General features: G+C 47.5%; 1 protein-coding gene across 1 annotated transcript in view; it reads right to left on the reverse strand.

Moving 5' to 3' along the window:
* trim71 (tripartite motif containing 71, E3 ubiquitin protein ligase) overlaps positions 1-13,062 on the reverse strand; it is a gene marked incomplete at both ends in the record, with an annotated part of 53,948 nt that extends 40,886 nt beyond the window's left edge. Inside the window, one exon of the mRNA XM_083646817.1 lies at positions 12,322-13,062. Within this exon, the coding sequence (XP_083502943.1) occupies positions 12,322-13,062 (741 nt within the window). The remainder of the gene's footprint in view (positions 1-12,321) is intronic.
* Positions 13,063-14,621: the final 1,559 nt, after the last annotated feature.

The raw sequence follows: 14,621 nt of genomic DNA on the forward strand, positions 1-14,621 counted from the left end.
AATTTGTGAAGTGATTTTTTTTTGTCTGTTTTAGTTTTCACTGGGGCTGTACAATTAATTAAAACTAATTGAATAGACAATAATGATAGCAATTTACAAATCACAAGATGCTGCTTCTTAGAAGGAACAATGTTTCTGTTAGCTTTCCGGAAAAAGGCAGAATTGTCCGTTTGAACCAAAGTAAGGTATTCATAATAATTAGCCTCATTATCACAAATTTTAAAGCATAATTTAAGCTCTGAAGGGGGAAATTAGATCAAAGAAGCCACATGTATCACAATTCACATTGCAATTGCAGTTTTCAGGATGGTTTCTGATCAATATCACGAGGCTCCAGGCTTCACATCACACTTTAAAAATGGATTAGTCTTGTCAGACGAGACTGCCGGGCATTGTGTTAGTCTCTGCTGTGAGAGAAAGGGCCGTGGCGTAGTGTCATAGCATGGGCGGCGGCCTGACAGCCACATGCCCACACCCCCCATTCCAACAAATCAGGCAGAAGCAGGTGTCAAGAGCGTTAGGTATCAACAGTCACTCACACACACCCACACACACCCACACCCACGTACCCACACACACACACCCACACACGTGCGCCTCCTTCACGTCTGAGGAAAATCCCCCCCCCCCCCCCCCCATCTTTATCTGGCTGCCAATAACCAAACTTCAACTCTGCACATGTATGCTAGCTGGGGCAGGGGACATGTATGCTAGCTGGGGCAGGGGACATGTATGCTAGCTGGGGCAGGGGACATGTATGCTAGCTGGGGCAGGGGACATGTATGCTAGCTGGGGCAGGGGACATGTATGCTAGCTGGAGCAGGGGACATGTATGCTAGCTGGGGCAGGGGACATGTATGCTAGCTGGGGCAGGGGACATGTATGCTATCTGGGGCAGGGGACATGCATGCTAGCTGGGACAGGGGACATGTATGCTAGGTGGGGCAGGGGACATGTATGCTAGCTGGGGCAGGGGACATGTATGCTAGCTGGGGCAGGGGACATGTATGCTATCTGGGACAGGGGACATGCATGCTAGCTGGGACAGGGGACATGTATGCTAGGTGGGGCAGGGGACATGTATGCTAGCTGGGGCAGGGGACATGCATGCTAGCTGGGGCAGGGGACATGTATGCTAGCTGGGGCAGGGGACATGCATGCTAGCTGGGGCAGGGGACATGTAATGTATGGTAGCTGGGGCAGGAGATTGGGAGTGGAGGAAACAGAGCAAGACTGGGAGGAGGGGGGCGATGTGGTGTTATTCCAGCTATAAAAGGCCAAAGAGACAGCGCCAGGCTAAATCCAGTCTGGAATGTCCAGGGTGGATAATCTGTGCAATACCCAATCCCAACATTCCTACCAATCCCAGCAAGACCATCTGCCAGACAAAGCTCCTTTCATGGATGTCACAAGCACCAACTCTCCTCTTCCTCAAACTCTCTCCATGTCCCGTTTCTCTCCTCTTTCTCAACCTCCCTCCCTGTTGCGTTTCACTTCTCCTCTGGCCCGCGCGCACTTTTTTTTCCTCTCTGGCAGAAAGTCCTTCTCTGTTCCCTCTATCGCTCTTTTTCTACTCTCACATCCCTGCTTTTCCTTCCTCCTCCTCCGCCGCGCCCCGCCCCTCTCCCATGGCAACCCCCTGTTGGCTTGTTGCCACGGATGTACACACACACACACACACGGACACGCCTGCCGATGTTTTGAAACTCTGCCAGATACTACATGGAGTGGGGGCGGTGGCCGAAAGCCAGCGATCTGATTGGCTGACCCCGGCAGCGGAGAAGGAAAACAAACCACAGTCAGCTGGCTTCCTTACCCAGCGAGCAGAGCATGTGACGGAGTGTCGTGTGCTCAAACGCTCGGCGCCTGAGAAAAAAAGAAGTGAAAGGGAGGAGAGAAATGTGAGCTGAGCTATGTCTGCACCACTGCACCAAGAGAAAGGGAAGGGAATAAAAAGACAAGAACAAGAATAGAGGAAAAAAGGAGTTTGAGCAACAACGAGAGGGTGAAGAGCAGAAACTACTCTTTTGTAAATAGATTTCACGCACTTTTCAAGGGCAAATTATTGCAAAATTACTGGCCAATAATTCAGTCAGAGACATTCACATATACGAGTCTCTTAAGTCCTCTGATGCACATTCCTTTCCAGTCATGCTTACACATCGGAATGAATCATTAACACTTAACATAAACTCATAGCAATCGTGAGCAGCAGTGACACAGCACAGAGAGACATACTGGAGAATAGGAAGGAAGCGCATCAAGCTTGGCCCGGCAATTTTGAGATTTTTGTGTGATTTGTAAGGACCTCTTACAAATCCAAGTACTTTCAAGTGCTTGATTTTTCTTTTTTAAATTCAACCTGTGACAAGTTGGCACCCCGGGGAGAGGAGTAGTCAGTCAGAGCTATAGAAGAGGAGGAGTCAGTCAGAGCTATAGAAGGCAAATGACAGAGAGAGGAACTGAAGAAGGCCTGTGAGTGAAATGTGAGGCGGCCGAGACGTATTCTGTTTTGCACATATGCCAAATGTGTGTGTGTACGGTCACGGACCAGCTCTCCTTAGTTACTGTGACACCACGTAGGCTGAGGGACGGCCCACATGCTTAGTGACCCTCCACCATGACACCAGGCACAGGTAACACACGGCGCTCTGTTCAGCCTCCAACACAGTGCATTCTCACAGAGCTCTCTCTGTGTTCTCTTCAATCTCATGCATCCTGGGTTTTTTGTTTTTAACTGTTTTATCCCACCAAAAGTCTTATGTTTTCATTTCAATAGTCAGGGTATATTATGCAATGATGTTGAAGTTAAATTCATTGTTTCATCACGATACAATATTATATAGATTCTTTGGACAACGATACGATATTTTCCGATATCACAAAGTCTGCTATGATACCATATCAATTCAATTCAGGGGTCTGCGATCGATATGGGACAATATCATATGCTCATTTAACACCATCAGCAAATTAGCTACAAAATTGAATACATCTCACATGGCAATTAAGACTTTTTAATACTGGGGGTGTTAATAGATTTTCCCTAAATTGATTTATCAACTTTTAATACTTTTCAAGACCCCGCGGATACCCTGAATAGTGCATTGAAAGGACATCACACACACACAGACAGACACACACACACACACACCTCCCTCCTGAAGCCTTCATATATCCACAGATTGTTTGCTACACACACAGATGGCTGGCATACCAGTGTGGCAGCCTAAAGAGCATGACCTTTATGAGGAAATGGCCTGCTTACACAAGCACGCTGAGACTTCCACATGAGCAAATGCCTCAGACATGTAGTATCGTCCAACACGCAAAGATGTCCAAGATGTCTTTAAGACATTTGAGTTACCTGGAGGCCCACAAGTCCTCGGTCAAACAGATCACTGGACAGATAACTTGCTGATACTTTTTTTTTTGTCTTGCCAATGGTGGATAGCATACACTGGGTTAGATTTGGGGATGGAACAATCCAACCAGGTACATCATTTTTGTTTCTAGACTTCCTCACACACATTTCTCATTGGCCATTGACATCCTCCCTACATTCAGATAGATTTTTTTTTTTACCTTTATTTATACACGGGGGGTCTCACTGAGATCAATCTTTTTCAAGAGTGCCCTGTTCACATTCACACACACATTCACACCTGGAAGCTGACCACCACTGCCCCCCAGATTTGAAGTGGCTGACCAGCTCACACTTCATGAGTAAAAAACAAATAATAATTGTAACTGTAGCAACTGGTCTGACTCTGAAGCTGGAGTCCATAACCCTCACACACTACAAAATCTACCATCGACTATCCTGAAGAATCACTCATTCGCCTTTTTCTCTTCCCACCCAATTTACCCCTTTTTGTGTCTAAAAGGCAGGAAGTAACACAGGTGCAAGCACAACCTTAATGAGGGTTTCCAACTTCCAATCCATTCGGTGACCCAGTGTCGGGGCCCTCGTTAATGTTCTGCTTACACCTGCGTTACTTCCTGCCTTTTAGACACAAATGGTGGTTGCTAGCCGTGTGTAGCGTGTCCCCGGCGTAACGTTGAGGGCAGAAACGTCAAACGTCTCACCAGCACAATGCAGCTAACTGCGGTCAAATAGGCTCATGGCCAATTAAAACCCCCATCCTTGCCCAACAGCTTCTAGGTAGGAAGTGGTGGATTTACTGGATTACACTTTTTGAATGGGCGATAAGACCATCGACAAAATGTGACAAATGCCTTCCTTAAACTTCCATTAAACTTTATACGGGCCAAAGTCCTCAGATGGACATCAAAGCCGGGGGGCACGCGCGCACACACACACACTTCCCCTTCCTCTACACGAGACACATTCACAACACACAGGAAACATAGGGACTGCTCTCTCTAATTACTGGGCACATGTTGCACATTAAATCTCTGGAAGTCCAACTTCACATAATCTAACTCTGCTGGCTGCTTGGAAACACACGCATGCACGCACACACACACACACACACACACACACACACACACACACACACACACACCTCTTCAGAGGATAACTACCCACAGATGGGAGATGCTCTCAGAAAGGAAAATGCCGCCGCCACACACTCGTGCAGATACTTCCACAAGTGATGAAATGTAATGGCTCGGCCCTCGACGGCAACAGCTGCTAAATCACACTGAGGAGACTTTCTCCATCCATAATGTCTATTGTCTCCGACGCAGAGCAGAGCAGACAGAGAGCGCTGATGAGAAAGACAGAAGCCAGCAGAGGAAATACCCAGTCTGTGTGTGTCTGTGTGTGTGTGTGTCAGAGAGAGCAAGAGGGGAAACCGAGAACCCAGGAGGTATAAACTCAAGTTACAGGCATTCCTCTGGCCTTGTATCGGCCGCAGCTTTGGGTTCGGTTTCCTTACAAACATTCTGTGCTTCCGAGCTCCTGAGAGGGAGAGAACTGGTCATCACAAACCCGAGCACATGGAGGTGTGAGAGCGTACCTCTACAAATTCTGCATCCCGTTATGAGCATCAAAGGAGATTCAGTGCAAGCTAAAAGAGGAACTTAGACGCACGCACTTGTTTCCTACGGATTGATAAGAGTGGTGAAATGAAAAAGTTGAAATTGAGGAAATACGTGACAAACTGGGCTAAAACCACAAAGTCTGCACTGGTTACTGCTGCTCCTACCATGTATTGGTAATGGTATCACCACAAAGTGTGTGACGTTTTGCTCAGTGTCTTCCTCAGACACGCCACAAACATCACAGCAGTTAACCAGTGTGCGGACTCTCTTTTGTTGTTTTCAGTTGCACTTCGGTCCTGCACCTGGTCTTTTAGCGTTTGGATGTGCGTGCCTTTTTTTACCTTTTATACTGGGCTAACATTATTTACTATCAATGGGTAAAACACATAGACTCCATGGCAGTTGAACACCTTATATTCTCTTCTTTCCTCTTCCTTTGCCTCCAAGATTTTGATAATTTTCTTTCCATTCAATTAATTTCCATTTCCTAACTAATTTCCCCTAACACACACTCAGCACCTGCAATCCGGTTGCCAGAAGAAGACGACAAAGAAAGAACACACTCACACACACAGTGCTGTTGTTCACACTACGCTTGAGCTACTTTATGCACCAATTACTTTTTTTTATGCCCCCAAAATTGTGTAAATGCCCCCAATCTTTTAGACAGTGGGGGGCAAACGTTGCCCCCGAAATATTTTTTTACATTTCCTACACTGGATGGAAGAGCAAGGCAGACTGTCAAAAGTGATTAGTTCAACTGTGCCCATCAACTCAACCTCCTAGTGTGCCGTGCTTTAGGCACGGGACGCCCCGCAACCACTTTGTCCCCTCTATAAGCCTGCTTCATTAACCCCCCACTACTCCTACTATACGAAGACGGGCGTGTGTGTGTGTGTGTGTGTGTGTGTGTGTGCGTGTGTGCATGCGTGTGCGCGTGTGTGTGTGTGCGTGTGTGTGTGTGTGTGTGTGTGTGTGTGTGTGTGTGCGTGTGTGCGTGCGTGCGTGCGTGTGTGTGTGTGTGCGTGCGCCTGGACAGCCAGCCATGCACGTGCACAGCCAGGCGTGTTGTCATGGTGACAACAACAGTTTAATCTGAGGCGTGGAGTCACATTTTGCAGGATTATCATATCATTAGCGCAGAGCCTCGTCTGGTAGATGGAGCTGTGTGTGCGTTTTGTTTGTAGGCGGGGTGACATCACAGCGAGGGGAGGGCACTGCTTTGATGTAATCCAATTTTCCATTTCCACTTCACACACAGCGTGAGACCCGCCGCCGCTGCCAGAGACAACTGACATCTACGCTGTGCACGTTAGGCACCACATTCACTCATGTGTGTAAACACACGTATCCTTATCCCGGATGTAACCTTATTCCCTGCTCAGCCCACAAAGCTTTATCTCCTAACTGAAACCTTTAGTTTCACCAGCTATCTGGCCACAGTGGACACAAAAAGATCTAACAATTATATGTTTCTGGTTCCATTATCTGAGAGTTACGCAAAAAAAAAAAATATATATATATATATGAATTTTTCCTTACCTTCTATTCCCAAATGGACCTCAACTGGAATGTACACCCTAATGGTAAATTAGCTGTGAATTATTAGATTATATGCACAGAATTGGGAGAAAACCAAGGTAAATAAGTGCGATATTCATTGCAGCTGCCTCCATACAGGAAAAACAGAACCTCCGTCTCTGTTACAGTTGGGGAAACTGAACCTGAAACATGCATCGCTTGGCTCAAGGGAGGGTAACGGAGAGATATAAATTAATGTACTGTGAGCTCACATGCATGCATGTATGTGTTGTTCTATGTGTGTTCCCTCCCTGGCTCCAGTAGGAATGCTTGCGAGAGGAAAGGGATCCAGCAGCCAGGGCAGCTTTCCCCTGTGACCTCCACACCGTCTACATTTCTCCTTGCAGGACCCCTTCCCCCACCATAACCATCACCACCCACCCACCCACATTTATGGGAGACTATGTATTTGCCGTCCAACCAGAGCCTCACTACAGAAGGGAACAGCCTTTTAATTCGAAAACTGTTGACTAAATATTTTTTGTTTCTCGCATGTGCGTGTGTCCCTCTTGCATACGTACAAAAGACAGAACAGTCCATTCCCACAGGACACGCAGACAAACGTCTTTCTGCTGCGCACTTGCTACATAGGTGTTTGAGCTTCAGCCATCACCAGCACCAGCCTCCTGTCCTGACCTACTGCAGCGGCAGCCAGGAGGAATTCCTGGGAAGAGTTACATAACAGTTCCGAGGGGAGCTCCTGGAAAATGCAGCTCTTTAACTCGCACGGCGCGGTCCCCAGTATTGGGAGGTAACGCGGGTGGGGGCACATCATTTTTTACAACTGTACAGTAAATTAGTTGACGTTGTCTTTCTTTAGCATCCAAGAACATCTGTTTAGTCTGTCACAGCCTGAGCCTACCATCTGGTACATGTCACATGTACATGAATGAAATGGAAAATATCTATAAAATGTCTATACTTTTGCAAAAATGCCCCCACCCCTGCTTGAGCAGTATGTATTGCCCATAAATAAATACATTAATAGATAGCTATGTAAATGCATAATAAATAATTATGCTGTAATGTTTGTAAAAAGGCACCCCCGCCGACCAGGATGAATGACCATTAGCGTAGTTGAGGGCATTGGAATATCTTTATGTTCATCTTCATAAATGTGAAATATAGGACCAACATTAGCCTGACACCAAAGAACAATAACAACTTGTCCAAGACTAATCGATTCTTGAAAGACATTTTCCAGTTTGTCACGGATGTGTTTTTTCTGAAGCACCTCTATTCTACACTGAGTAAGCCTACTGATTTGATTAGCTTCAAAACCAGCTGATGGATATTTTACTCTGTGAAATATTTGACACAAAATGTGTTTGATGATGATGGGGTGGGAAACTCAGCTAGTGTGATGCCGGAGTCAGCAAGTGAAACAGGCCTGAAAACAGACACAGACACACAATGTGACACTTTGATGATATCCCTCACTGTGTACGATAAACTGCTTCTCGCAGGAAAAGCTTCCGTTGTCCTCTGCATAAACCAGTTCCCACCACCAGGGTCCAAAGTTAGCATTGGTAAAATCTACAAATGGCTGGTAGATTTGCTTCATTCACCAGCCAAAAAAACAACCCTAATCTATTGAGTGGCTGATCAAATTGAACATTTACTGGCCATATTTGGCCGGTGGACAAACAAGTTAATTTTGGACCCTGTCCACAACTCACAAAACCTGATGAGAAGAATATGTGTCCTGGGCTTTGCAGGCAAAAGCCTTTATTAGTTACTTACAATGTTGTTGTTTTTTTACCCCTCATGCAATTGTATAAGACAATGTGAACTTTTGTGGCTAAAACGAAAACACCCTCAACACCCAGGGGTGTGCACAAAGTTGAGGGAATGCCAAGTTGCTGTCTAAGCCATCAGGTTCTGGGAAAGCCTCCAAGAAAAACTACGATGTGGGATCTTGTGTATCTAGTAAATTGGTGTGGGGTGGCCTAATTGGGGCTAAATAGGACCACAGTCTTCCAGTATGTGTCAACTCTCAATAGAAGCTTTGCAGTGAATGCTCTGACCTCCATAGTGTCAAGAGGGGGTGACAGCTAGATGTTGTGGTAAATAAAAATACAGCAGTTGTTCAATTATGAATTTAAAAACTTGTGATTTTCATTAATTTCCTCGAAACTGTCCCCAGGAAAATAAACGTATGTCTCTTTATTATCATATGACTCAAACATTACAGTATATTGAATTATGTGCATTAATGTAAGACTCACTTGCGTTGAAAAAGTGTGTGTATGCCTTCCACAAACAAAAAAGTGGGTAAAATGAGTTGGAGTGGCTTTTCCCTCGACGGCATCCTTGGACACGCCATTACTAAACATGAACCGCCTAGATAGGAGCGGACAGGCCATAACTGGTCTACCCATCAGAGAGGCCAGGTATAGGCTAAGGATGGGCAATGAATTTTGAATTTTCAATATACCGTAAATTCCGGACTATAAGACGCACCGGTCTATAAGCCGCGGGACCAAAATTGACTATTTTTTTCTTCTATAAGCCGCACCGGTCTATAAGCCGCGGGTGTTTTGATGTTTAATTACCATATGAAAGGGTTCGTGCACAGAGAGGAATGTCGGGAAAGAGATCGCTGTTTGGGGAAGCTCCCATTTATTAACATTTCAACAAAACAAAACAAAAGTCAGGTCACTAATCCCCAGACAAAATCACACAACAATAGGCTATATGTGCAGCAAACCTGTAACCAGAGAAGTCAAGTCACTAATCCTCGTCTTCCTCTTCTTCCTGCGTACTGAAACCACCAAAGTCCTCATCTTCAGTGTCGGAAACGAACAGGTTCAGGGTGGCTTCGTCAACCACTCTCCTCTCTCCTTCATTGTCACTCAAAACCAACGAACTCCTCTTCGTCACTGTCGGCATCGAACAGCCTCTGAAGCCTCTGACGGCCCTCAGCGCCAGCTGTGGCGTCGTCATCCTCTTCATCCCGCAGCAGTCCAGCGTTTTGGAACCCGTTGGTGATTGTGGATGTTTTCACACTCCTATAATATTCCGTGCTGAGACAGTTCCTCCTGCTGCACCGTCCAACGCCTCACCATTGACTCATCGATGCCCAGGTTACGCGCGGCTGCTGTTTCCCTCTTTTAATGCGAGATTGACTGCTTTCAACTTGAAAGCTGCGTCGTACCTTCCCCATGGTAAGTGAGAGTGTTGCTTCTACTGCTCGTTCTCATGCTGTCGAGAACGAGCAAAGCTTTTTTTTGGTGAAAGAATCCTCCAGGGCGCTTCTTGTTAACAGTCCGAGTGAGTGGCAGGTCGAACGTCAAAGGCACTTCATCCATATTTATGATCTGCTCCGGTTCGATGGAATATTCCTTGATCTTCCTTTGTGTGAATTCGCCGAAGTTTGTGATTTTCTCCTGGTAGTCGGGGGAGGGAGTTGATGGCCGAGTGGCCGTTTGCTTACCGTAATTACCATATGTAAGTGGTCAGGCACAGAGGGGATTGTCGGGAAAGAGAATGGCTGTTTGAGGAAGCTCCCATTTACCGTATTACCGTAACATTTCAACAAAACAACATAACACAACACCACCGTTGTTTATTTTTACAGTGCACACAGTGTCCGCGGTGTGGTGAAAAGAGGGCAAGAGAGGAAATTAAAACAGAAGTGGATTTATAGTTAGAAAGAGTGCTAAAAAAGAGAGATTTTATTTGTATTTTTTTTTTTTTTTCTGAAAAAATCCATAGATAAGACGCACCGTTATATAAGCCGCAGGGGCCAAAAAACGGGAAAAAAGCCGCGGCTTATAGTCCGGAATTTACGGTAATTGTTTTTATTATCAAGATTGACTTTTATTATTCAAAGTCGAAAATCGTTTGACAATCTTGTCTTAAAAAGTATGTTTTCCATTCTTTTTACCGGCGCCTGTCTCTTTAAGAGCAGCAAGTTTGTCCATGTGACGTTGCCGCTGCACACTGCGCACTCACTCACGCAAGGAGCATTAGCGACAGTAGCACCCAGCAGCTCCTTGGTAGAAACGTAGTAGAAATGGTGTCTACATTACATCAGCACTCAGCCACAAGGAAAAGGTTTCAAGGCTCGTTACTGCATGAAGAACAGCTGATATTCTGTCTGCTGCTCCATGGGCTATCTCGGCTTCGTTCTGGAAGCTAAGCTAACGTGGCTAACATAGTCTGGGTTATTGAACGTCAATAGAGTGCCAAAGTCACCCTCTTGATGGGATTTCATCCACCATTCATTTTTCCATAGACCTTGCGTAAAACAACATTTGTCTCGCAAAAAAAGAAAAAAGTGGGCGAATTTCGATGAAAGGTCGACTTTGGCCCAGTGAATAGTGTTTTTGCTAGAAATGCCCATCCCTAGTATAGGCTAGATAAGGAACCACAGAGCAGTTTGACCATACAGACGCCTGGCTGGTGTACGCTGGACAATGACTCTGTGCTCACAGGTAGAGAAAGCCAAGCCTTCTCCTGTGTCATTCCCTCCCCCAGGGCAGGAGTGAGGCATTACTGGGAAATGGAGCCCTTACTGGAAAAGTGAAGCCACCTATTTACTGGCAATGGGCAGGGGGAGGAGGGGACGGGGAGAGGGAAACCCACCCCCCACAAAGGAGGAAGTTGAAATTGAAATCTTTTGTGAGCGAGGGTTAAATGAATGTTTTGAAAACCACAGATGGAATTAGGCATTTACTAGCCCAGCTGAATTTCTGTTTACGATGATATTGCTGATCTCTGCGTGAAACGCTAGACATTGACATGAGTTACCATAGCTGTCAGACTGTGCCACGCCTACAGACGGCAGCCATTTCCCAGGCCCTTTTGATGGACTACTTTGACTAAATTATTATTTTCTCCTTTCAATTTTAACAGTGGAGTGCTGTATTCTGTAGCAGCACAGGGAATTTCCTGGAGTTTCTGAATAGAAACCAGGAGTGGTAAAAAACGACATTCCAAGACCCCCTACTAATGCCATTTGTTATTTTTCCTGACCATATGACTAAACGAAGGGGGCGGGGGGGGGAGACGTGGTTTCCTGTTTTAAAGGCCTTTGTAGTTACCCTGCTCAGATCACATGGACGTGAAAAAGAAAAAATAACTTTGGGTCTGAGCTCCAACTTGTCTCTCCCATTATCAGAGAAATACTAGAGCGCCATAATATCTCCATGGATAGGACTTCTAACAGTCATAGAAACATGTGTGCAGTTACTAGCAGAGGGGCCTCTCTCTGCCCTGGATGGATGGTGTGGTACAGATTAACCAGACTCTGCGTGTGTCTATGCATATGTGTATGTATGTGTGTGTGTGTGTGTGCGTGCATGTGGGGGTGTGTGTAAATCCAGCTCAGCACACGTGCCTGGTCGTCTCCAGGGAACTAGGTGAAGAGCCACTCAGCTGCCTTTGAACTTAAGGCCATATGGCCTCCAGTATGGTTCTATACTACACACATAATGCTATTACAATATAGGTCTGTGTGTGTGTGTGTGTGTGTGTGTGTGTGTGTGTGTGTGTGTGTGTGTGTGTGTGTGTGTGTGTGTGTATACATTGTACAACACACATAATGCTATTACAACACCAACGCTACAGGACCAGTAGGGCAAGTTTAAATGCCACCGCTAAATGAGTTGGCACAATGGGACAGACTGCAGCCTGCATACATTTTCCCATTCATTTCCACAGTTTGTTCATCATATGACGACGGTTGTGCAGCCCTTCTGTGTTACACCTTTATACTGAACTCACCTCACTGTCGTGGTGCTGGCAGAAGCTCATGCGATCCTGGAAGAGGGAGAGCAGGGCAAAGTTGTTCTGTAGGGACTGGGCCAGGGACACCGATACCCCTGGCTGGCCCGGGTTGCTGTTGGCATTGGCCCGTCCTCCCAGGTGGAGGCTCTCCCCCAGGCGCTCGATGAAGTGGTCCTTAGTCAGCCGCACCCTCTGGTGGGCCCGCACGCAGTTGTCACAGAGGTACTCCTGGCAGTCAAGGCAGTGGGAGCTGGCCGGGTTCTCCTCGTCACAGGAGCTGCACTGGGGCTCTCCCAGGTGGTGCGGGCGCAGCAGGCCCCCATGGGGGTGGTGGAAGCCGGAGGAGCCCCCGCCCCCCACGCCTCCCCGGTGGTGGTGGCCGTTCTTGTTTTGGATCTGCTCCTCGGAGCTAACCACCACGTCCAGGAGATTGCTGAAGAGGAAGTTGGAGGAGGGCAGGGAGTCCACCCCGGCCTCAGTGATGGACACCTTCTGGTCGCAGGTGGGGCACCGCAGCTTGAGCGGGTCCCCGGGGCTGCGCTGGCCCTCTAGGCACTGCCTGCAGAAGGCATGGAGGCAGGGGAGGACGTGGAGCCTCCTGGAGGTCTGGCTGGAGGAGGAGGAGGTATGGGAGGAAGAGGAAGAGGTAGAAGAGTTGGAGGAAATGGGAGCGGAGGAGCCGCACAGCTCTTTGCAGAGCGGGCACGTCTGCAGGTCCGAGTCTGGAAACGAAGCCATCTGCAGCGCTACAAACACACTTTACAACATGCAATGCTGCAATGAGGTTGAGGTATTAGTTTGGGGACACATCGGTTTGTTGTGTTCTGTAGAAAACTATCTGGTGTTTGAGGTAGATACATGGGGCATTAAAGTCAGTTCAACAGTGAAAACGGCGCTCATCGGCTTGACGGGTATTTTTTTTCTGTAAATATAACACTGACCTGATGCAAAATAAGGAGGTAGCCAGTTCTTCAAAACAAATAATTTGAAGATTATTTCAGAGGTAAAAAATAAAATAAATCTATACTTGGTCGGCAAAGATCATAGCAATTCAGTTGTGTAAGGCGTATAAGGGGAGCATCCTCGTCATTCTTTCCAACTTGATGAGAAGGAGCCAAGCCCAGCGCCTCTGCTCTGTGGTGAAAAGTGTCCGTTGGTGTCTTGCTGTGGCGGAGGCTCATCAAATAAAGCCCAGACTGGAGTGACACTGGATCGGCGTCGAAGTACTGGGAGCTCCGTCTCTCCTCCCCCACAGACTCAACATGACTACGGGGCTCCGCGTTTCTAAACGGGACCCCACCGACTAACGAAAAATGTCCCCAATTGTTATTTTGTCTGCTCCGATTCGGTCTGCGTGGTGGTTTATCTCTCTAGTCCACCATCGGGTTGTCCCGTCCAGGCGGCGTCAGGCGCAGCCAACGGTCGCTCTTCTCAGTAGTAGCAGCTCGCGCTAGCCTCGGGCGGAGAGACCGTAAATTATTCATCAAAGCACCGACATCGTCGTATGCCCTGGGTCCGTGGGTGTTGCGTCAAAAACAAACACCAGCCCGGGAGCCTCCAATGAAACGAAAACAGCCGTCACACCGCCGATACAAGCTTCTAATGTTAACGTTACGTGCGAGGTCACCGGGCTCCCCGGTTGTAAAGAGGCCGCTTCCCAGCTCTCCCTCCCCGCTCCGTCTCTCTGGCTGGCTCTCTGCGCGGAGGAATGCGAGGGCTTTCATGGGAAAAAAACGCCGTCCTCTAAACGGAAACCCTCGGTTTGCGACGACCGAATAGGTCTATCTCTACTATACGTCCCCTGTTCCGTGGCCTTGTTGTTCCCGTTGTCTTCGCTCGGCGATATGAACGTAAACAAGCGGTGTGCGCTCCCGTCTCTGTGGGCGCGTGGTGCTCGGGCTGCAAGCAGCTCCTCCAGCCGCTCTTATCCGACTGAGCAAAAAAATGGACCCACTTCCGCCCTGCCTGCCTGACTGGGGAGGTGTGTGCGTGCGTGTGCGCGTGTGTGTGTGCGTGCGTGCGTGCGTGCGTGTGTGTGTGTGTGTGTGTGTGTGTGTGTGTGTGTGTGTGTGTGTGTGTGTGTGTGTGTGTGTGTGTGTGTGTGTGTGTGTGTGTGTGTGTGTGTGTGTGCGTGCGTGTATTTGCGCGTGCGTGTGTGTGTGTGGGGGGGGGGGGGGGGGGTGGGGGGGGGGGGGTGTGCGTGTGTGTGTGTTTTTGTTTCCCAGACTCAAATTATATACAAATAGCCTACATCAGGGATACTCAACTTGCTTTGCCCGGGGGCCACTTTCGTGAAA

Source organism: Poromitra crassiceps, assembly GCF_964638095.1.
Source record: "Poromitra crassiceps genome assembly, chromosome: 11".
NCBI lineage: Eukaryota > Metazoa > Chordata > Actinopteri > Beryciformes > Melamphaidae > Poromitra > Poromitra crassiceps.